The sequence below is a fragment of the Haliotis cracherodii genome, unplaced genomic scaffold (genome assembly GCF_022045235.1).
Source record: "Haliotis cracherodii isolate W230 unplaced genomic scaffold, xgHalCrac1.p SCAF_8, whole genome shotgun sequence".
NCBI lineage: Eukaryota > Metazoa > Mollusca > Gastropoda > Lepetellida > Haliotidae > Haliotis > Haliotis cracherodii.
The window spans coordinates 59,611,846-59,636,489 of record NW_027266341.1 but is presented as its reverse complement, the minus strand read 5'-3'; the positions used below and the strand labels follow the sequence as shown (position 1 = coordinate 59,636,489).

General features: G+C 39.9%; 2 protein-coding genes across 2 annotated transcripts in view; one reads left to right on the top strand and one right to left on the bottom strand.

Moving 5' to 3' along the window:
- Nucleotides 1–3,174, bottom strand: part of LOC139450188 (translation factor Guf1, mitochondrial-like) — a 33,519-nt gene extending 30,345 nt beyond the window's left edge. The window contains exons 1-2 of the mRNA XM_071231862.1: nt 3,028–3,174; nt 456–504 (exon numbers count right to left, since the gene is read on the bottom strand). Of these exons, the coding sequence (XP_071087963.1) occupies nt 456–504; nt 3,028–3,107 (129 nt within the window). The 5' untranslated portion in view covers nt 3,108–3,174. The remainder of the gene's footprint in view (nt 1–455; nt 505–3,027) is intronic.
- A 6,080-nt stretch (nt 3,175–9,254) lies between these two features.
- The window catches only part of LOC139449672 (sterile alpha motif domain-containing protein 9-like), a 28,177-nt gene continuing 12,787 nt past the window's right edge, over nt 9,255–24,644 (top strand). The window contains exons 1-4 of the mRNA XM_071231158.1: nt 9,255–9,415; nt 17,983–18,347; nt 22,832–23,051; nt 23,513–23,634. Coding sequence (XP_071087259.1) covers nt 18,005–18,347; nt 22,832–23,051; nt 23,513–23,634 — 685 coding nt within the window. The 5' untranslated portion in view covers nt 9,255–9,415; nt 17,983–18,004. The remainder of the gene's footprint in view (nt 9,416–17,982; nt 18,348–22,831; nt 23,052–23,512; nt 23,635–24,644) is intronic.

The window sequence follows — 24,644 nt, the reverse complement described above, 5'->3', positions numbered from 1 at the left end:
CACAAGCATGTTTAATGTGCAGACATACCAAAAAACAAAATCGGGTCCAATTAATTGTGGCACCCAACACCACTGGTGCCCACCCACTAACAAGACTCACATGAGTGAGTGACCTTGATTGTTATATCAAGGCATGTGAGTTTGCTGGTGAGCCAAAAGTGATTCAGATTGTCGGCTTCAGTGTGCAGGGCTCTTTTCTTTGGGTTTTAGAATTGAATCAGGTGCATGTGACGGCCATCACACACTGAAATTATTGCATGCATTATTTAAAAACACACAGAACCGTCCATGTACTATCTCTTTAAAGTGGCCTCAACAGTTGACACAACCATGACGTGACAGGTGCTGTTACAGTCCATAGTTTGAATGCTTTGATTTCCCATGACTGAAATTAGAAATGCCAGACGTCTGAGCCACCTAATTCCCAAAGAGTGACCTTCAAGGTCAATACTTACTTTCTTTGTGATCTTTTCGTTGGAATACCATCGAACCCCTCGAGGTGACCTGTGAACCAACATGAGTGAGTGAGTGAGGTCAGTCGTAAACCTTTTCAAATTGAAATATGAGTGAGTGAGTGAGTGAGTGAGTGAGTGAGTGAGTGAGTGAGTGAGTGAGTGAGTGAGTATGGTTTTAGGCCGCTTTTAGCAATATTCCAGCAATATCACGGTGGGGGGACACCAGAAATGGGCTTCACACATTGTACCCACGTCGGGAATCGAACCTGGGTCTTCAGCGTGACAAGCGAACGCTTTAACCACTAGGCTACCCAACCGCCCCTGAACCAACATGAAGGTCGACATCAAGGACTTCAGGTGATGCTTTCATGAATGAATTAGGACTCACGCTGCTTTGAACAGTATTTAGTTACCGGGTATATCGGACTAATGTGATGCAGGTCACAAACATCTTCAAGTTGTATGCTGACAAACTGAAAATCATAACTGAGGCAATTCTTGGGATTCACAAAATCATGTTGTACAAAGTTAACAATGACATAACCCTGTTGACAAAGGTTAAACTAAAATTAGGGAGTCAATACAAAAGCTGAAATCCTAAAGGAAGCTGGGATACCCCTTCACTTCTACTGCTGCTGGTAGTAATGCAACTCTACACGGTTATGGCAACCACGTGTCATGTTAAGGGAGTCAAGACGTTATTCAGAACGTTCTTTCTTGTCTGTGCTGCTTACATATAGGTATCACCAAGGATAACGTGATCAGGGCAAATTATGAAAGTCATTTTCTCATTCTGTCAATATTCATATTCATATGTGATTCTATTTCTGTATCAATATCTACAACATGATGGTATACAAATTTCATTCATGATAACAAAGTATTTACAGTAAACTAAATTCACAACGAACACGTTTATAAGAAACTGACAGATATAATGAACTGTTTTGTGGTCCAGTCCTTCTGCTGTGTGTTTGTTGTATATATGCATACAACTACAGCCATAACGAACCAAAATTAGTGGTTCCTTTAAGTTTAGTTATAACTGTAGTTTACTGTATTATTCTTATCTTAGAATCAATTCTTGATCGGCAACACCATGAAGATTAATGACCTGGTAAATAGTTGTAACTTGTAATTGTAAAATATAATTTAACATCAGATACTTTATTCCATTGTTTAACCATTCATTCCATCAATATATAATCACACACATAATTACAAATAAACGCATGTACAAAGTAGCATAACCATGGGAAGTGTATATTTCGGAGATAAACATCCTGTGTTTGCAACGTAGAGCTGGGTTACTTGTAGATTTAACTATACTATACTGAATTTGGAACTGAATGTCGGCATAAAAATTAAGGAAGCCTTGTAAAGTTTAGTTCAAAAACATGTCACGATTACAATGTCACACATGGGGACACAAAATGTAATGCCACCCGTCCATTGACTATATCAGTAACCCCAACACTGAAATTAATTGTTATCTATAGTTGCAGATATCATTATTTAAACATGTCAAATGACAACGACTGCAGAATAAGTATTTTTCCGTAAATATTAGCTTTCACAATGATGAAGCCATCAAATCAATTAGTGGCAGTTATTGTGATTTGAACCCTCCAAATGACCAATCAGAATTGTGTTATTTCCAAGTTTATGGTAATGAAAATGAAAATGAACACCTTAAGCTTTGGATTAATATAGTTGAGAAAATCTGGACGAACTCAGCAATTTGGGGGAAAGGTGCTTTGCTGGTAACTTTTCTGTCGGGCAGCATCAAATTTCCCCCACCTGCCCGACTATAATTTTAAGACTACTTGTGTATTCAGTTTTATTATAACTTCTTGCAGTTTGTTTGTTTATTTGTTGTTTAACACCACACTCAGCAATATTCCATCTATATGACGGCGGTCTGTATTTAATCAAGTCTGGACCAGACATTCCTGTGATTGACATCATGAGCATCAATCCATGCAGCTGTGATACGATGACATGCATCAACTAAGTCAGCGAGCCTGACCACCTGATACCATTTGTAGCCTCTTACGACAAGCATAGTCGCCTTTTACGGCAAGCATAGGTAGCTAAAGACCTATTCTATGAACTACCCCAGATCTTCCTGGGTCTAACCTCTTGTAGATTCTCAAGTAATTGTTTGCATTATTTCAGCTGAATCGATACATTGTGATATCTGGACAGAATATTATCAGGCAAGATTAATTCTGCTATGGCAACAACGCACTACCACACCCATTTGAACACATTGTGGTGTTCACCAAATTATAGCTCAACTTTAAATCCTGAAAATCTTGCCTCTAATGGCCAAACACAACAATCAAAATATGTTGTTCCGAAATCTCTTTGGAACTGCTATCCTATATATTTAGATCTAGACATTTTCTAAAACTGAGATGAAGAAATATTATTTGTACATATTGTCGATTACTACTGAGACACCATACGACGATGGTTAATGTCCCATGTATCACTGTCAGTGTATCGATATGTGCATGCTGAACTATATTCAGTGAACATTGAAATATCGTTGATTATTTATTCGCACCTTTCAAATATTGTCTTCCTCACAGACCATGATATGAATGTTCTACATAATGGACACAGAGACTGAAAGATGTATTTCATTTTGAATTCCTTAACATTTCCAAACAAAACTTGTTTCAAAATGTTTGTGTCGCATGTCAATTCAAGGGCGCGGCCATTTTGTTTTGAAACCGAGGCCACAGAGTACTCGTTGTGAAGTTAATGACAATACACTATTTTCATATCCTACAGACGAACAGAGCAACAATTGTGAAAAGTAATATCGAAAATATAATGTTTAAATAGTCATACGCATTTCACCCTTAATGTCTTAAGAATAGCGTGTACAGATATCAAACAACATTTGTCTAAATCAGCTGCTCCCTTAAATGAGATTCTATGGCGGTAAATTTAAAAGTGCTAGATCTAAGTGAACTCTTTTTTTAGTCGATCTTGGTATCAAAAGGTTGACGACTGAGCCTACATCACGTTGAGTACGGAACAGGAATAGCAATCGTTTCACTGTGTTATCTGCAAACCAATAATGTCAACAGGGGATACCATGGACAAACAGATTTCCTGTTTTCACTTGTTTACGGCGATGTACGACTAGTGCGCGGTAAAATTATACATGTTCTAATGAAATCATTTTATTTTCATGTCAACAAACATCTTCAAAGGATATTCACTCACATTTTACTAACGACACTCTTCGAATTTACTGTCGCTTGCCGCAGAATAGAGAAATAATACACTGGACTTTCGAGGATGGGTGAATGTCAGTTTTGCAGAATTAACACCCGTTTTGATTCTGCTCCCAGGGAATGGAACACACGTAGGCTTGTGAGTGAGTGAGTGAGTGAGTGAGTGAGTGGAGTCGCTTTTAACCGAAGCCCGAAGCGATGCAGGTCTGATGAAGTGATGACGTTTTCCACTTCGGTGAAACCCACGAGGACGGGTATGGTGCTGACAAACCTAGAAACATAATCGGGGCAAACCCACGATCATAGTCAAGCTCCTTCCCAGCGCGTGACACCTTCGTTACACTCTCGGTAACATCGCTGCCACCAGTATCTTGAAATTTGCCCTCCAACCCCATATGTAGTAACGTTTATGCTTTAGTTTATGTCTTTGGGAATGCCATCATATTTCAATTTGAAAAGGTTTACGACGGACCATGTTTTCCAGATGAATTTACTTCGTTGTTTTGATAATTAGATTGGTTCGGGATTGCAGACTAACGGAAAATCATCCAACTTATCCCTTACATTATCAATAACACGATAGTTTTAATGAAACAGAAATTCAAATTGACAAACGAAGAAAGTAATTTAGCAGCCATAAGTGTATTCGGCGTCTCGACAGTCGTCACTTGTTTGTAAACATAACGGTCATTCGGTTGCGAGTTCAACTCCAAGCATGGTTGTGGCCACCTTTTCACAGTGGGGAGTTTTGACTGGTGGCAGCGATAGTATAGAGAGCTCCGGGAACGTACTATCGCTGTGAGGAGCTTGGATCATAGTCAAGCTCCTTCCCAGCGCGTGACACCTTCGTTACACTCTCGGTAACATCACAGCCACCAGTGTGGGTGCGGCCATTTCAAGAATCTTGAAATTTGCCCTCCAACCCCATATGTAGTAACGTTTATACCTTTGTTTATGTCTTTGGGAAAGCCATAATATTTCAATTTGAAAAAGTTTACGACTGACCATGTTTTCCAGATGAATTTACTTTGTTGTTTTGATAATCAGATTGGTTCGAGATTGCAGACTAACGGAAAATCAACCAACTTCTCCCTTACATTCTTACCATATCAATAACACGATAGTTTTAATGAAACAGAAATTCAAATTGACAAACGAAGAAAGTAATTTAGCAGCGATAAGTGTATTCGGCGTCACGACAGTCGTCACTTGTTTGTAAACATAACGGTCTTCCGGTTGCGAGTTCAACTCCAAGCATGGTTGTGGCCACCTATTCACAGTGGGGAGTTTTGATTGGTGGCAGCGATAGTATAGAGAGCTCCGGGAACGTACTATCGCTGTGAGGAGCTTGGGTCATAGTCAAGCTCCTCACGGGAACGTACTATCGCTGTGAGGAGCTTGGGTCATAGTCAAGCTCCTCACAGCGATAGTACGTTCCCGGAGCTCTCTATACTATCGCTGCCACCAGTCAAAACTCCCCACTGTGAATAGGTGGCCACAACCATGCTTGGAGTTGAACTCGCAACCGGAAGACCGTTATGTTTACAAACAAGTGACGACTGTCGTGACGCCGAATACACTTATCGCTGCTAAATTACTTTCTTCGTTTGTCAATTTGAATTTCTGTTTCATTAAAACTATCGTGTTATTGATATAGTAAGAATGTAAGGGAGAAGTTGGTTGATTTTCCGTTAGTCTGCAATCTCGAACCAATCTGATTATCAAAACAACAAAGTGAATTCATCTGGAAAACATGGTCAGTCGTAAACCTTTTCAAATTGAAATATGATGGCATTCCCAGAGACATAAACAAAAGTATAAACGTTACTACATATGGGGTTGGAGGGCAAATTTCAAGATTCTTGAAATGGCCGCGCCCACACTGGTGGCAGCGATGTTACCGAGAGTGTAACGAAGGTGTCACGCGCTGGAAAGGAGCTTGGGGGTCATAGTATTCCAAGGGACGCAACTCTGCACGGCAAAATCGCGGCGCCTTAGACGACTCGGCCACCCGTGCCCCCGTAGGCTTACTAAGAAACATATCCTTATGAAGATGATTTAAGATGTATTTTGTCATAGCCGTTTTGAATGTAGTGTAGTGCTTACATTTAGATGTAATTCAATACTGCAACCCGAACCTTCCTGAACAGACAGGACCTAACCTACAGTCAACATAATGAAAAATAGCCATCTATCCAAAATCATGTACATGAATATGTTTTGATATACTATGTTGCGAAGTGCTATCAAATACGTTCTCTACATCGATAAAATGGCGAAGTTAGATTTACAAAACATGATCATGTATAATAAAGTTTAAAGTATAAAATATGGGCAATTAGTATTTTGCTATTTACAGGCGTATGTTTGCTGACAAATTATACAATGTCTACTAACAACTTTATCTCGCGCAGTAACTGTATTACAAGGATCTATAATTATTTCTGCCCTACACTAATCTAATTCATCTTTAACTCCTTCAGGTAAGCATGCAGAAAGGGCGAAATTTATCATCATATTCTTCTTTTTCTTCCCCGCCTTGATAGTTATTGCTATAACTATAATATTGCTAAAAGGTGCGTAAAATCCAACTCACTCACTCACTCTTATTTTTCTGTGGAGATTGTAACGGTGTCTTGCCACAAATCAATTACGGTTTGCAACGGATAAAAGACTCCTGTAAGTGTTCAAATTTAAGTGTTTAATTTGCCATACTGTCTTCAGAAAATGCGTGATTTCATTTAAAAAAAGCGTGTGGCGTCGCACAAAGTCCTTTGGGATATGTGTCCATATCTACAGGAGCATGTTTTGAAGTTTCTGGAGTGTCTGCGGAACACGTGGTTGACGCCGAAGACGCCGATCCATTTCATCCCACATGTGCTCGATGGGTGAGAGATCAGGGGAGCGAGCAGGCCAGGGGATGACATTCACGTTGTTTTGTTGAAGAGACTCCTGAACAAGTCGAGTAATATGAGGCCGGGCGTTGTCATGTTGAAAGGTAATGCCTGGGCCATGACGATGCAAAAACGGTAGAACAACAGGACCAATGATCTCTTCGCGGTAGCGCTGTCCATTGAGTTTTCCCTCAAACGGGTCCTCTGTCTTGCTGTAATCCCACCCCATAGCATAACGCTGCCGCCCCTGAACCGGTCTTCTTCCATGACACAAAGATTGACGTAACGTTCACCTCGACGTCGGTACACTCGAATCCGTCCATCGCTGTGGCTGAGGTGAAAACGAGACTCGTCAGTGAATAGAACTTGTCCCCACTGCAAGGCCGTCGAGCGTGGACGCTGTCTGCACCACGGTAGACGTGCTTGACGGTGGTTTCTTGTCAAAGTGGGACGTCTGGAGGGTCTTCTGGCGACAATCCCTGCACATCTGAGGCGGCGACGTACGGTTTGTGAAGATATTCGTCGAAGGCCAGGGATGCTTCTTGCAGTCACTGTTGCTGGCTGGAATCGATTTCGTAGGTGTGTTGTTCGAATCCAGTTGGTTACGCGTGGCCTGCCACTCCGAGGATGGTCTCTGACTGCATTCATCTGTTGCCAACGTTTCCAAAAACACCAAATGCTGTTTCTGTTGACGTTAAATTGTCTTCCAACACCAGGTTGACTCGATCCTGCTTCAAGCATACCAATGGCTCGCAGACACTCATTTTCGGACAGGCGTGGCATTTTGTAAATGTTGAATAATTGCGTAATTTTCTTGTTTTTTTGAGTGGTTGTTGTCAGCACGATGCGAAACAATGCATATGGAATCCCGTTAACGCACATGTTTTTATACCCATTCTTGGGTAGTGAAATGCATGGGGCTTGCATAAAAGTCAACTTTTGCATGGAATGCATGCTTTTCTGTAGCAGTTGCGTTTTTGTGACTTGATTCCATACAAGTACTACAATATTGAAAAACCAAACTTTACTTAAAATATTGGTGTCACCGGAACTTTTGTTGTTGAGTATATATTGGCCGTAGGCCTTTGTACAATAAACATCTTTGACATTTGGCCATACTCAGTCACTCACTTACTCTGTTACTCCAGGTCGATACCCTTCTCTGCCAAACCTCTCGTTGTAGGCCATGTCAGGTGAAGTTACTTAATTAGTATGAAGGCTTATAAAGTATCGGTAGGAGCGAGCAAAGCCTTCAGAGCATACTTGCCTTCTGATTCTCTCGAAAACGAGTGAGTGAGTGAGTTGGGTTTAACGCCGCTTTTAACAGTATTCCAGTTATATTGCGGCGTGTCAGCTTAATGTGGGAGGAAAGCCCGAAGTGATGCAGGTCTCAGACGTTTATCACTTCGGTGAAACCCACGAGCACGGGTATGGTGCTGACAAACCTAGAAACAATCGTGGCGAACCGGGATTCGAACCCACAATCATAGGTTTCTGGCGTGCCCAAGGAACGCAACTCTGCACAGCGAATCGCGGCGCCTTAGACGACTGGGCCACCCGTGCCCACTCTCGAAAACGAAGGTAATTGGGCAGTTCAGAATGGATATAAATAATTTGACGCTATGTTATCGATAATTTACAGCCTGACTTTTACGTCACGTAACGAAAATTATTATTTTGACGGTGGTACCATATTCCTACACCAATCATTAGTAAATCTATCCGTATAGTGCCGTTGAAGGCCGAGAAGATTGAAAAAGTTGCAGATTCGCTTTAGAACGGTTGCATCTGATTGGCATAATATAATCCTCTTTACTATTATAGATTTGGAGAATAAGATTTGATCTTAAATTTAAGTTGGTGCATTAATTTAACGCTCTGCTCAGCATACTCATGAAGACTATGGACTATGAGAGGAATGATCTTCCCTAACCATGTCCCGCAATGAGATGGTTTCACGATAGAGACGTAAATAATGTAGTTTGCTTTTATCGCAATTATTGCAAGGGCTAATAATGGCTGTAGGTGTGTTTAATGAGGTCACGGATGAAGCCTGCACTATATCCTGTATGATATGCTGAAAGCCTGACAAACGCTTGGAATTCTGGGGCTTCATGCTGGGGCTTAAAGTCTGGTGGAGAATATAATTTTGTAGGCCTGCAGACAGACTTGTGTTGTCAGTTCAAGAAATATTCAGTAGAACAACATCTTCGGCGGATACTTAATTCATTGTTCATCGTTTGTTTATTTTATTCATAATTTATTTATGTTATTCGCCATTTATTGGCCTGTGTTCCTGGATGCCTTTGACATAATCTAGATGATATACCGAATACCCAAGGTACACACCCTTCAAAAGAAAACTATACAAAATGTTTATTATACGACCCCTCAAAGCGAGATGTGTTGTATCAAGAGCACATACCCATCTATTCAGCAATATATTTTTTTTATAATGCACAGATTTCACCTGTGTGCCCTTGTCCATAGAAACTGCGATATCTCAAAATCTGTTAATTGGTTACCCAGGAACCACTGTTGGTCTGATCACGGGTGATGGCTCTTCACGCCTGTCACGTGGGTTTACATTGCTATACCATCCCTCATAATGTGGTGACGCCTTATCGAGATAACTTGAATCCACTTGTGCAACAACCACAATGGCGGGACCCACCTGGCCTAGTCTGCATTTGGCGATTATTTGTTTACCATAAGACTTATACGGCGTGCGTTTGATGTAGGCAGTGAATACAGTTCGGAAGGAAAACAACAATTTGGAGTTGGACATGTGTTGGAGTTTATAGCTAAACCGGTAAGAACGGTATGGATAAAGTAACCACCATGTCGACATTTCTAGTCGTTAATCTTAAACAGAAAGTATGAGTCACAGTGGTTTCACGTCCAATACCAGGAATACTATGACACGTAGCCCTGGTGGGAGTAAAAATTGTCATAGAATGACATGGAATATTTGCCAAACAACTGAGGGAATGTCCAAGGAAATGATTTAAGACTATTTTATTTTCAGGCGAGTCACAGGCTATCCAAATTGCAACAGACAAATGTCTTTTCCGGTCTGACTTACTACATTACCTTCAGCATGTTAACATTATCAGTTTCAATTATTTCACAAATGATTATATATAAGTAATATGAAAAGTGAAGTGATGTGTGGATTAAACTAGGAAGTCAACACAACATAGACTATAGGCTAGTAACACGTGAATATACTGCCTGAAAACATGGGTTTACACCATACAGGGTAATTACAAGTAGTGTTGGTTAGTTTTAACAATAACATTCTGTTTAATGACTCTAATAGAGAAATGTTCACTCAGCCGCTTACGGGCAAAATGGCTGACGTTAAACCCGGAAGCGCGTTTTGTTTGGTCCACTTATCAAATGATTTCTAGGTTAACTGGCGGGTTGTTGAGACATCTGATACATTGCGTAATGGATAAAGTATTAAACTCAGATTTATCCCACCCAGTAATGTGGAATGGATGGCCAGACCAATGACGTCTATTTTACTAAATAATTAAGCCTCCGTAGTGAGGCGAACTTATTTCTGAATAAATGTCAGCAAGAAATAAGTTAAAACAATGTGAACTGTGATGCATCAATATAAAACGCCAACGCCAGATAATTTATATGAAAAAGAAAGTGTTTGTTGACTAACGCCGCACAGAAGTAATCAAGACATGCGACGAGGACCTGTGAACATACGAGAAGGTACACGAGCCACAAGCCACTTTCAAACCCTACTCATTGATTTAGGTAAGAGTAGGCAACAATTCCTGTTTGTGCATGGTGGAAATGATTACTAAAAGTCACTTGATATACATTGATGATTCAGCTAAGCGTTTTACATCTCAATATGGAAACTGAGTAAATAAATAATGACATTCTATGTCTTCTAGAGGTCTAAAGGACCCTGCATGCCTTTCACATTTGGGTCGGAAGGTTGTGTACCAACATTTTCATATACATATGGCGCACCAAAAATATAATCTCAACAATTCTTGATGTATTATCTGATCTCATTACAATCTTCTACTCTGATGCTCCATAGATTGAGAAATATTAAGCAGTGTTCAGTTCTTCATGTGTTGTCATAAACATGAATGATGAACAAAGAGGCGTTCAAAGTTAACCAATCATGAAAATGCTGATGCATCATTCAGGTTTGGTCTTATGAATGTTAGACCTGCAAAGATTCAGTCAATATGTTGACAAGCCTCAAGACCTAAGTTCATTAATAGACATAAGTTGCCACATGCAGCATTGCATTACATACACTGTTGCACACTACAATATTGTTTACCAAATTATTTCGTGCAATATATATATGTGTGTGTGTGTGTGGGGGGGGGGGGGGGGGGGGGGTGTGTTATACATTAAATGCAATATTACATACCCAGGGCGCTTAAAGAAAGACAAAGGGTGAGCGCTTATTTGGACCAATTCAGAGTCAAATTGGCGTAAATTCATCAGTAAGCCTTAAATTACCGTATTTTCTTGAGAATAGTGCGCACTTTTTTCCAAACAATCCATACTGAAGTTCGCAAATTATTCATGTAATTACACTGTCTGGTTATAAAAAGTGTTCTTTGTATATCTGGACTTATGTTTGTAACTTATTTCATTCATTTTATTCAAAATTCCTTTTAATATTGTTTTAATTAATTTCGGCGAAATCGTATGTTTTCGCACAACTCACCGCTATTAACAGCAACCACGGTCAGATTACCGCTATTGACGCCTTGAAATAACTTTAGTTGACAGAGAATGGATACATATATCATAAATGCCTTACTTTGATTCGTTAAAAGTCATATTTGTTTTTGTTGGACGATTCTATGTCAACACGTAATTCTCGCGATCACGTGCACGGGAGCCTTGACGGTGACTGGTCAGACTGGTTCCATGTAAAAAATAATATTCGGCAATAGCGATCAGCTGCTTCGCTTAGGGTTATTATTATTTTAAATATGTTTAGTGAAAGCTGCATCTAAATTACCAAGATATTGGAATATATTATTCATGATAAAAAATAGTTTCAGATACAATTTTTGCCGATCCGTGCATTTTAAAATCCTGTAAAGTTATATAATTGGGTGTGTCTTGACCGAATCACCGGTAGATTCTAAGAAAACGTGTGTAGTACTGTGTACAGCTGATTGCTGTGTCCGACTTAGTTTACGAGAAAATGCAGAAGGTAATCTTAATCCCTGGATATAAAACAATATCTAGCTGAACAAATTTTATCTCAAATTTCGAATTTGTAGTGACGAAGTTTCTCATCACCCGTTCGTTTGCCGGACTTCGCTGAAGGGGTACGGTGTGATTTTTTCTGCGCATAATATTCGAAGTCACAGAATACAGTCATGCCCCGCTTCTACGGACTTCTAATATCCGAAAACCTAGGTTCCCGGACGATTTTCATTTAAAACGAAATAATTACTATGCAAAGTTTCGAACGGGGTGTGTGTGTATTACCACATACAATATTTCATGCAGCATTAAAGGGGCACTGATCTAACGCAATTCCCCGGGACTGGTTGTTGCCTTTGTTATTGTTTTTTCCCAGTGAGTACCCGGATGTAGAGCAGAAATCTAGACTAGCTCGCGACCTCTGTTGCGCCATTCGTAAGCGCATTAGTCACTTTTATGGATACCGGTAGTAATGAGAGTGTATGGTCACATTGATCAACAAAATGAAATACAGTTTTCGAGATACTAAGGAAATGTAGGCATCTTTGTGGGTAGCATCGGTAATGGTGACGAAGTTTGGATAAGTCACTTGCTTGGTAATTTTTCGATTTTCGTTTACACTATTTTGACTTGCAACACAAAAAAGTAAATATTTCACCTGAGCATTGCTTTTTTTATAGTGTGTATATTTTTTTACTGTCAAAATGTGTAACATATTTATTAAACGTCTAAATATTCAGTTATTTTACAAAGTGACTGAAAAACATTTCCATCTGTATTATATTATGATAACGAATTCCAAACATTTTGATGTTTGATGTCATCACCAAGAGACTGAAAATGTTATGTTGAAAAGTACATTTCTATGTTGTTTGGCTTCTAATCCTACATAATAATCTGTTGTGATGTTTGTAGGCCCTTTTGATCGTCTTAATCAATCTGGACAGATTTTTTAGTCAAAATGACTGAAATATTTACACATTTTAAAAATTGCCTGAGAGAGTCACATTTTAAAAATTGACGGTAATCTATACACGCTTACATTGGAAATGACCTGTGAAAACAACGTCTATCGCGCATTGAAGAATTTCCCAACCAAGTCGTAGAAAAACAAGAACGAATCGGTTCAAATGAAGGAAAACAAAATGCAAATACCATAATTACAACTTACCAAATTTATGTGTATAAATTAGGCAGCTTCCTTATTCGAGGAATGTATCTGTGAATATCCACACAAAGGAATAATATCCCACTCGTCTGCAGCTATACAAAATAACTTATTCGATGTCACGTGTCTCTGTAACTATCAAATATTCTAAAAGATATATATCGTTTCGGGTGTCAAGTCTCAAGGGTCGGCTGAGAAAGGCCAGTTGACAACTATTTTCATTACGTCGACGGTTCCTAAAAAATCCATTGAGTTTGATAACAATGAGCAACCAATCAACGTATTATCAGTTAACCCTTTAAACAAATTGTATGTTGTTTTTACATCGGCACTTCACGCCATGATATGAGTGTATTCCCTTTGTTTTAGTAAACCTAGACATGTAAACACTCACTTTTGACATATCCACTGTGCAAGATAACAGTGATTAATCAATCAACGTATTTTCTGTTAATCCTTTGATGACTAGGAACGATCCGTTAATTTACAAAAAAAAGTAAATTAACTGATCATTCATCTCTTGCTGGGCTGCCACGTCCATATTACATAACCTCACTTCAAACCTGGATTTAGATTGAATATTTACCCCAGACACAATAAATGTCAAATGAGAACCTTTGTCAGGTAATCTAAGTGGTGCTACCACTAATTGTACCTGTAATAAATTCATTAATTGAGCATCAAGTGAATGACGACAAATACACAAGTGTAGGGTTATACGAGAAAACGTGTATGACAACAAGGTAGTAGTAATCGCATTACACAATCCGAAATCCGAAAATGCTTTCACTGCATGGATACTTTTTTTAGTATTAAACTATAACCATCTGGGGTATTTCCAAATGACGACTTCCGATGAGCTCCGCCGTTCTTTTTGTCTGTTGAAGAAATTATTCAACATACGCCCTTAGTCGAATCTTTATAGATCACAGTTAACCAATCAGAGTTTATGCAAAAATGCGTAAAACAAATACTGCCTCCAAGTTTATTTAGCTGTCCTTGCAGACGGTAGCCCAGTCTCTGGTCACGCTCAGTTGCGTTGCGTATCATCCGGGTACTCACGGGGGAAAAAACAATAACAAAGGCAACAACCAGTCCGGGGAATGGCGTTAGATCAGTGCCCCTTTAATATATGTAATATTTCCTACATTGCTACATGAAACAATACACAACAATAATACATGCCAGATTATTACATACAATATTGAATACAACATTATGACATACAATATTTCATGCTACATTATCATAGATAGTATTACATACCACATTAGAACATGCACTATTATATATTATATCGTGACATACAATATTGCATACCTACTTGGCACATACAATATTTCTCACTACCTACTGGATAACATTTACATGCAAAATTTTTATTTACATTATTGCATACCAAATTGTTGCATTCTGCATACAATATTATCATCATATGAGTTAACTACATACAATAAAACATTCATTATAACATAAATATTATCTACATTGTCACACAGTATTATATACAACATTACATGCAATGTTATTTACTGCATCACATGCAGTTTGACTGACATACTACACTGTTACATTAAATATTACATACTTTATTACTGCATACAAAACTACATACAACATTATTACATGCAATATTACGTTCATTAGTACATGCAATGTTACATTATTACATACAATATTGTTATATACATTATTACATACTACATTATTTCATACAATATTGCATACTTCACAAGTGCATACCATAGTTCCTGCTACATTACTAAATATAATTTTACATACTACCTTATTCAAAAATATTACTTACAATACTTCATACATTATTGAATAAAGTATTGCATATAACATTGTTAAATGCACTATTACAAACGTTTTTGTTTGTTTGTTTGTTGTTAACGCCGCACGCAGCAATATTCCAGCTATATGACGGCAGTCTGTAAATAAACAAGTCTGGACCAGACAATCCTCGTGCCTAGCAATTGGGATACGATGACATGCATCAGCAAAGTCAGCGAGCCCGACCACCCGATCCCGTTAGCCGCCTCTAATGACAAGCATAGTCGCAAGCTTTTACGGCAAGCATGGGTTGCCGAAGATGTATTCTACCCCGGATCTTCAAGGGTTATTACATACTACACTCATTGTGGAAAGGGGGGGTCGGGTAGCCTAGTGGTTAAAGCGTTCGCTCGTCACGCCGAAGACCCGGGTTTGATTCCCGACATTGGTACGATTTGTGAAGCCCATTTCTGGTATCCCCCGTCACGATATTGCTGGAATAGTGCTAAAAGCGGCGTAAAACAACACTCACTCACTCATTGTTGAAAATTGAGAAATATTTTTCTGTAAATGTATTCGCAATGTGACACGGAAAATGCTGACATGAAGTATTGTTAAGTGGCTGCTTTTGTTGACATTATACCTGAAGCCACTGGAGACTACATTCTGGGATTTTCCATCCCAGTTGAAAATATATGCAAAAAAAAGGTTAAGCACACCCTAACATATTTCATTATTGTTTGGTCCCAATATTTGTAACAGTCATGAAAGATATAATTACAGGAAAAATTATGTTTTCTCGAGATGATGTAATCAGTCATGCGTGACAAAAGCTCACGTACCATGCATGATATGCCCGTGCAGCATGCTACCCTCGAGTATCTCTAAAAACAGTATATCCAAACGTTAAAATTGCTTCCTTAAGCTCGGTTTTAAACAGTTATTCCATGACATTGTGTGACAATGACACGAAGGCGATTATCAAACGCCACAAGATGGCAAATAAACAGCATGCATAACGCAGGAATGTCTTGTTATGCCATTGGTCGGAATTTGGGGTATCATCACACTGTCGTTACCATGATATTTTTGTCAGTAAATTTCAATCACAACTCACCAATATCTTCTTTATTTGTTGTCAAATGTTTGTTCTATCCGATGACATTGGTATCGCCCAGCTCCTGTGGTCAGTCATCCCATGCCATGACGTTTGCCATTTGTCATGGTTCAGAAATAGGGGTGTGCTTAACTTTTTTATATGTGTATATAAAATAGCAGAGTGTCTTTAGTTTGGTACATTTCAATCTGTTGACTGACATTGGGAGAGTATCCGGGTTTGCTACCAGAAATACGGCCCTTCTGACAATTTGGGTAATGCGGTAGTGTTGGGGAGTCACATTTTCAGAAAAGTTCTCAGTGAGTACGACAAGGCAGCGCTTCCTGGGAGAAGTCCCATTCGCTGTCTGGGCTGCATGTAGAGGGAACAAGATGATATCGGCATCTCCTTTGGACTCGACAAATGCAACATTCTTCATTTGAAACGTTGCAAGATAGAAGAGGGAGGATCAGTCAGTTAACTTGGGGAAGGAGTTTTTGACCATCTTGTGGAAGGTCAGGCCAGTGCGTACCTAGGGATGCAGGTTAGTAACCAACTCCAGAATGCCAATATCAAGGAAAAATTTTGGGCAGAGTACAAATGTAGAGTAAAAGAAAATCGGGTGTTCAGAGCTGAATGCTCGCAATAAGGTTAAAGCCCCAAATACCTATGCTGTACCTGTCCTTTCATATTCTTTTGATGTTGTTGATTGGACGAAATGAGGAAATTCAAGGTATTGACACCCTCACACAAAGAATCATGGCAGACAACAGATCCCACTACCCTCCCTCTTCCCTCAATCTCTTATATTTACCAATCATGTGGAGGGCGTGGTTTGATTAACATAGAGGCTCTTTATGAGAATTGTATTGTGCACTTTTACACACATTTATTTGTCTGATGATCTTGTGAAGCATCTCAAGACTCATGATGAAAACAAGGCATTCCACAGTTTTCTTAAACGAGCCAAGGATGAGGGACATAACCTCAATGTAAGTGTTGATTTTGTTGATGGTTCTGTACTGCTGGACGGTACAGAAATGAGTGTATATCCAACTGAAGTGCCATATCAAATCGGCCCAGACTCAGTTTTTCAAGGAGAGGCTATCTGAACGACCACTGCATCGAGTCTATGTGCAGTGTGTTGAAAAGATGAGCAACCCTGAAGAAGTCGACTGGCCTGAAAAGTGAAACAGAATACTTTCTGTTTGTTGCTCAGAACCAGTCACGTCCCACTCGAAACCGTCAATGTGTGATTTTGCATCAAACGTAAATATATAATGTAGATTATGCAATGAATTTAATGAGACTGTCCAACACATTGTCAGTGGATGCCCCGCTTTGGCACAAACACGGTATCTTAAGCAACACGATGGAGTAGCTCGATCCTTTCATTACCGTCTTCGCCATGCTTGTCGTTTTGACACAGATGTCCATCCATGGTACGACCCGGAATATGTTGAGGCCGTCATGGAAAATGATAAATACAAAAATTATTTGGAATAGGCCTGTATACAGCCTCAGACGTATCCAGGCCAACAAACCGGATCTCGTCCTTTTTGATAAATCCAATGAAATCATTTATATTTTTTAATTTTCTGTCCCTTTTGACAATAATGTGATTGACAAGATTCAGGAAAAACATGGCAAATATGCGGGGCTCGCTTTCGAAATGCCACGCTTGCATCCCAAATACCAAGTTGCCCGACTCCCCATTGTTCTCGGTGCCTTAGGTTTGGTACCTGCCAATCTGTTGACCCACCTTTTCTACCAGCCCTTCTGACAATCTAGGTAGTGCAGAAAGCTGCAGTGTTTGGGACTCTTCACATTCTCCAAAAGTTCTGGGTGGGTTTGACAAGGCAGTGCTTTGTGGGAGAAGTCCCATTCGCTGTCTGGGCTACGTGTAGAGGGGACAAGGGCCCTGAGCTGATGGTGAGCAAACGCTCAAAGAGACTTTATTGAACACTATTTTTTTCATTAAAGAAGCATCAGGAGATGAATTTGGGGAAGATTTATGTAAAGGGATGAACATCTTTTGTAGCAAATGGAGAGCAGTGAATTTTCTGTTGCACTGTAGGTATCTCCATGGCTTATATTGGCTTCATGGCTTATCTTTATGTTGTAGGTAAAACACAAGACAAACAACTATGCCTATGCCAAAAAATGAGTGGGGGGTGATTCTCAAATGCTGGCCTGAGCTTATTGACAAGTTGGTCATAACGAACAGATTCCTGGATAAGCTCATTGAAGGAGATGTTTTACAACCTGAGGACCAGCAACGTATAATTGTAGAGCCGGTTGAAGAAGACAAGATTGAAAAGTTGTTGAATATTTTAAAGCACAAAGATGCAACATGCCGACCTTACAGCAAATTGAAAGAAGTATTACTCGAACAGAACAGCAAGTTTCTCGTTGATTCCTTGGACAAGGCTGCAGCAGATGTATCTTTGAAAACTAATGATGAACAAATCTCCAGTGAGGATTGTGTTGGTAAGTATATTTGTTCAATGGATCACATATGCTTTGCCCTCCTTAAATGTTTTGTCTGTGTGTCAGTTGATCCATTTGGCATTATGTTTTCAAAATGTTCCGAGGATGTTCAAAATATTCTTCCTGTTATGAAAAAGAACATGCTACATTGGTAATCAGAAATAAAACCACATGGGATTCTGGATTAGAATTGGTCCACAGCCACCTCTGCCTCGTACCTATCCTAACTATGGTGAAGGAAGTAATGGCGTAACAAGGTAAGAGGCTGGGATAGTTATACACAAGCATTAAGTGAGTAACAATCACCTCTTAACTGTCGATAGGGGATCGCATATGTGTTATTGTATGTCGAACAGAAAGAGTGACTGTCTGAGTGTTAAATCTTCACCCAAGGATCTTGGGGCATGAACAAGTTGCCTAGGCACAAGTTGAACAGGGCCTGATAAATTGAAGACTTTGAGTGGGAATCGTCTCAGAGTTTTTGGTGTTGATGGGATGGGTGAGTAGAAACCCCGGGTTGTGGGAGCTGTGCTCTATGTTATCCTATGGCATTCTTTGGAAGTACGTAGGAGGAATCGCAATGACCGGTAGATGATAACCAATTTATAGAAGGTGTCACATAAATGGGTCATCCAGGATGACAAAATTCTTTGTGAAAACACCCAATCTTCCACCTACGGGCAATCTGACCACTCAGTCTATAGAGGAGTCAAGTCTTTTGCTGTTCATATCTCCCATTCTGGAGATTCCCCGCAACCTTTTGGTCCCAAGAAAGAAATGGTACATCTGATAGATTTGCCACATTATTGTCGTTGGCAACCACGACCACATGCATGAAAGAACTGGATCTGCTACCAATAACCTTCCAGATATTGGTCGGAGTGGGTGTGGATGCAGGTCATTTACCTTCATCGAATCATGGTGGAACGTCGATCCTTAGAGTGGTGATCGTGCATCAATCCTTTGATCCGGCCAGGTACATGGAACCTTGGAAGTTTGTCAAGAGGTGCATCTTTATTTGTTCAAAGAACCTCAGAACTTTGTCGAAAGTATGGCAAGTCTGAGAATATTATCGAGCCCTATATTTTTTATCCCAATCTTGAGTTCATCGATTCTTCAAACAGCATCGATTTGAACTCACCAAAAGAACTGTGGAGGAATGCTTATCCGCCGAAATCTGGTTCTACGCAAGCTGATCCATAGCTTAGTACTCTCAAGAACGTGACCCATGCAATTCTTGATCGAGAGAAGCGTCCTATGAGTCTGAGCACCCGTAATGACTGATCCCCAAGAGAGAGGTCATTTAGAACGTCAAACAGGGCATCTGGAAAGTGGAGAGGTAGACAGGGATCGATGAGCTGTCATAGGAGCAACTCCAGAGGTTCAGTTGAAGCTTGACAACAGTAAATGAGGGCGATGAAAGAGAACAACAGTCTATGACAGACTTCGTGTGAGCAAGAGGGAGCATGACCAACTGTGGAGAAAATACCGTGGATTGGTCGGATCCAAGAACACTGAGAGAACTTTCCGTACATCCTAAACAGTATGTTGAATCGCAATAGATGTCGACGGTAGATTCTCCTGAAAGAGGCAAACATTCGAAACGTGAACGTCTTTCGTGAGAAAGCTGTCAGATACTCCATCATTATTAAGAGACCGTGTAAGAAGTGAGGGGGTAAACAATCTGCTGATCGTTGGAGTTGTAGGTAGCGTAGTTGACTTCTTCACAGGTGTTTTCTTCACCTTGGATAATTTGTCAGTGGATTTAGAGCTTGTTTTGCTCAAGGCGTAGTGAATTGTGTAGATAAATGTTGACATACTCGCCATGTGAACAATACACAAATGAACTGCAGTGACCGTGGCTATCCGAGTAGACATCATGTGGGTCTGAAGGGGAAAATTCCGCCTACAAGTGAAGGACACAGGTAAGGGTGTAGCTTATTTGTCCATGTGCGGAGAAAAAAGTCTTGAAGTCTTCAAAGTGGGAGATACTCAGAAGAGAGGAAAAAAACACCAAAATTGTAGTCTCTTCCAGAACACATCACCACATTGTGGCAATTAGAAAGACAATGAGTTAGCTTAGGAAAGCATGTGTTTAGCTCATGTAGGTCGCTGGGCATGAAAAGCGTGCATGACCCAGATTGTTGGGTGGTGATCATGGTGATGCTAGGTGTGTTCGGGTGAATTGTTTCTTTTAAGTAGATGAGAAATGCATAGTGTGAGATAGAGGATAAAATTTAAAATATACTGAGTCAAATTAAAAACTTCACATTTTAAAAAGTAATCCCATATATGATATACAACAGACAAATGTATCATAGTAGGTAATTTTTAATCATTAATATCCAAAGAAGGATTTTAATTTACGGTATTCGGTAATAACATCAACAGTTTAAATCATAAGTCCCAAGCACGAGAATCTGATGGCACACAAGTTCAGTAGCGTGTATGGCCACCATGTGCGTTGACAACTGCCACACAACGCCTCCACATGGACCTTGTGATGCTTGTGAACAGATGATTGGGAAGACGACGCCATTGTTGCTGCAAAATGGTGCCAAGATCTTGCAAATTCTGTGGTTGGTTCTGGGGAGTGCGCAGACTTCTGTTCGATGGGATTGAGGTCGGGAGACCTTGACAGCCAGTCCCTGACGTTGACTCACGCATTCTGAAGGAAATTCCTTGTCAAAATTTCTGTGTGGGGTCTGGCATTGTCGTGTTGGAAGATCAAACCCGGTCCATGTGCTGCCATAAAATGCAGACGTTCTGGTGCCAGTACCTGGTCGCGGTAAACACCAGCATTGAGGTTACCACGGATGACAAGAAGCCTGGAACGTGCATTGCCACAGAAAGCACCCCACACCATGACACTTCCGCCTCGAAACTTCCTGTACATAACACTGGGCGTAACGTTCATAACGGCGCCTCCACACCCCCGCCCTACCATCAGCAAATCGAAGATTAAATCAGGATTCATCACTGAAGACAACTTGATTCCAATTCCTCTGAGTTCATCATAAGTTTCGCTGTGCCCACAATTGACGTTGATGTCTGTGTAATTGAGTTAGAATCGGCCCGCAGTATGGCCGTTGTGCTTGAAGGTGAGCAGTTCTCAAGACTGTTTTAAACAGTTTGCGCACTCAATCTACCCCTAAACAGTTCATTTCTGGTTGATGTAGCCATCAAAAATTGGTTACATAGGTGACGTAAGACAATCTGATGATCCTCTGCATGTGACATCACACGTGGTCGACCTGGCCGAGGCAATCAGTGGTGGTACCCGTTTGCTGTAGACGCGTCTGTAAATCATAAACAGTCCATCGACTACAACCCATCATCCTTGCGACTTCAGCTACAGACGTTCCTGTCTGCAACATGCCGATGGCACGTTCACGTAATGACTGCTAACAAGTATGGCTGAAAACATGTGCGGTATTATGGTCATGTCACCAGTTGCACATGAAAAGCCACTTTTGCCACTATAGTGCTGTGCACATGATTTTGATCGATTCACCTGCACAAAAACGGGTGTTATCTGAAGACAATACGTGGCTATTACTGTTTAAATACACAATAAGGGGCCACAATGATAACTGGTAAAAATGTTAAAATTTTAGGATTGTGAAGATTTTAATTTGGTTCAGTATACATAAAATCCGACAGTGAGTATTTGGTACACCAAATCTGATGTACAACTGATTACCTCCACGTTTCCGCCACTGGGGCAAGTTCAAAGGATCAATGGCCATGGAAATTGCACCAAACATGATAGAAAACCATGGGAGTGCCATCAGTGACGCCATGTTTAGGCAGATACTTTGAGTGATAACCAGCTGTTCTTTGACCTTACGTCATCATCAGGCATCTCCAGTGGTCCATCGCTGTAGTTAATTGGTGACATCAACAATGGCGGATCATTTTGTTTTCTCAGATGAAGGTTTTTTGTGTGTGTGAATATTTCTAATGGTCGTGTGAGTGTAATAATGGAATAGTGACAACTGTGTTCTCAAACAAAAGCTCTTCGTAAAGCCAGTTTGTCATGGTCTCCACTGAAAAACTGCCTTTGTCGTCTTTTAATTTGGTGGAGCTAGTAGCAATAATGGCATGACAACGCAGGGTTTGTATCGATCAGGTTTTTGGGATGGCAGTTGCACCCTCATTGCCAGACATAAAAGTTTTAAATTCAGCATGATAATGCTTGACTGCACACCAATTGTCACCAGACCATGACTTTTGAACTGATTGAACATTTTCCATATTCACCAGATTTAGTACTGTCATATATCCACCTCTTCCAAAACTTGAAAAAAGAACTGTCTGGCAAGCACTATGATGACATAATTTCTACTGTTCAGGACTTTTCACACATCCTGCCACTATTTGGCAGAAGTGTGTGTGGGCATCAGAGGCATTGTTTTGCTCAGAACTTTTCAGTCATGCCTTATGTATCTAACAAATTTGATGATACAATTCGAAATTTTCAGATACATCAGAAGGAAACCTTAAGAAAAGGCTTCGAAGTTTGCTTGTGCAGTCATTTGACAATAAGACAGGTCTCACCTGTAGTCTGTCTGAAGTGGAGCATGTTGCGAAGCAGATAGAGAATGATGCCATCAAATTCACTTGGAATGTCGACCAACTGAGGAACTTTGTTATCGAATTATTTATTGGAGTTGAATACCAGAAAAGGAAAAAGAAGAAAAAGTATCCTTTATGATAATAATCAGGGCTGTGTTATTACCATCAGCCAAATTTGTTCTGAATAAGAGTGGTCTAATAACAAACACCCACCCACACAGAGACAAAAAGGAACGCATAGAGACATTAACATTAACAGTGAATTTGTGAGTCGAGTGTAATGCTTCTTTGAAAAGACAAAGATATGTATACCTGGAATACAGTGGCACACATTGTGAGACACAAAATAACACACAAAAAGCAGAAAGATAAATAAACACACACATAAAACTGCACACATAGATTTAGAGGCAAGCATACAGACATAAACACATACACAGACAGAAATGCACACATATTAAGAGGCATGCAACATAGAAACAATAATGCATACAGACAGACATGCGCACATTGACATGCATACACACACACACGCACACACACACAGAGAAATGCAGGCTCGTTGTGCACTTAACACAATTGTTCAGTCCATTCTTTAGAAACATTGGTCTGAAGGTAGCTCAGGTTTCTGACGTCAGCACACACATGGAAGAAGAAGGAAAACCTGACACAGCAAATTCTGATGAAACACCAACTGCAGGTGCTGATGGTAAGATTTAGTTTATCCACTAATAATTGTCTGACTAATACTAGCTGTCTTGCATTTTGAGTTGTGTGATGTGTGACCTATGGTAATTGAAACAATATCCAAGGATACATAAAATACTCCCGATATTTAAACGTCCACCAGTTAAGTCAGTCAGAAAATGGAAAATCAAAGCAGCAAATGAGAGCAGTTGTTATGACCCTATTTATAACAATATAATGTTTAAAAATCAGTCTCACTGCTTTGTTCTCACATCCATAAGTGCTGGAAAGCACTTTATGCAAGTAGGTCATCATAAGTGCCTCCTTTATTTGAGAAAGGAAACTTAGTAATCCCTTTTACAATGTGGATGCGAGATCTCCCTTCTTTAGTTCTATCCAGTGTTTTATACTCTGGCCTGCAAACTGACACACTGTTCACTAGTGTGGATGATCAAGTCAAGTTGTTTACTTGAATATAATGTGGTATGAGTCCTTAGGGTGTGACAACAAATTAGCAAAATGATACAATGTTAAGTGTGAGAGTCATGTGTTTACCTTGTGCACTATTCCGTCTTCAGATATTTTGAAGTATTTCACATGTACAGTTTGTACCATTGTGCCCCCCTCCGTTCAAAATGTCATCTTGCACACATAACAACACGATAGTTTCTTAAACAACTTCTTAAAGTGATGGGAATAAAAATAACAATCATCAGATGCTATTGGGTACATGGTATTCATAGCCGTGTAGGGCACAGACATTTAATAGACTATTCTCGATTTTGAGTGGTTTTGCTATTCAGTATTCTCATTTGGAGCCAAACAGACTGTGTTTTTGTAGTGGTTATCTGATTACCTAGAATAGGAGCAAGACACAGTGTCTTTCCATGCTATACTGCCACAGTATTCACCCTTCGGATATCATATATACTTCATTTACTTCGGGGCAAAAGAATATTTAGGTCTATGTTTTTTTATTGTATGAAAGTTGTTAAAGTTTTGCCTTATAGTGTTTAATACATTGACATTGTT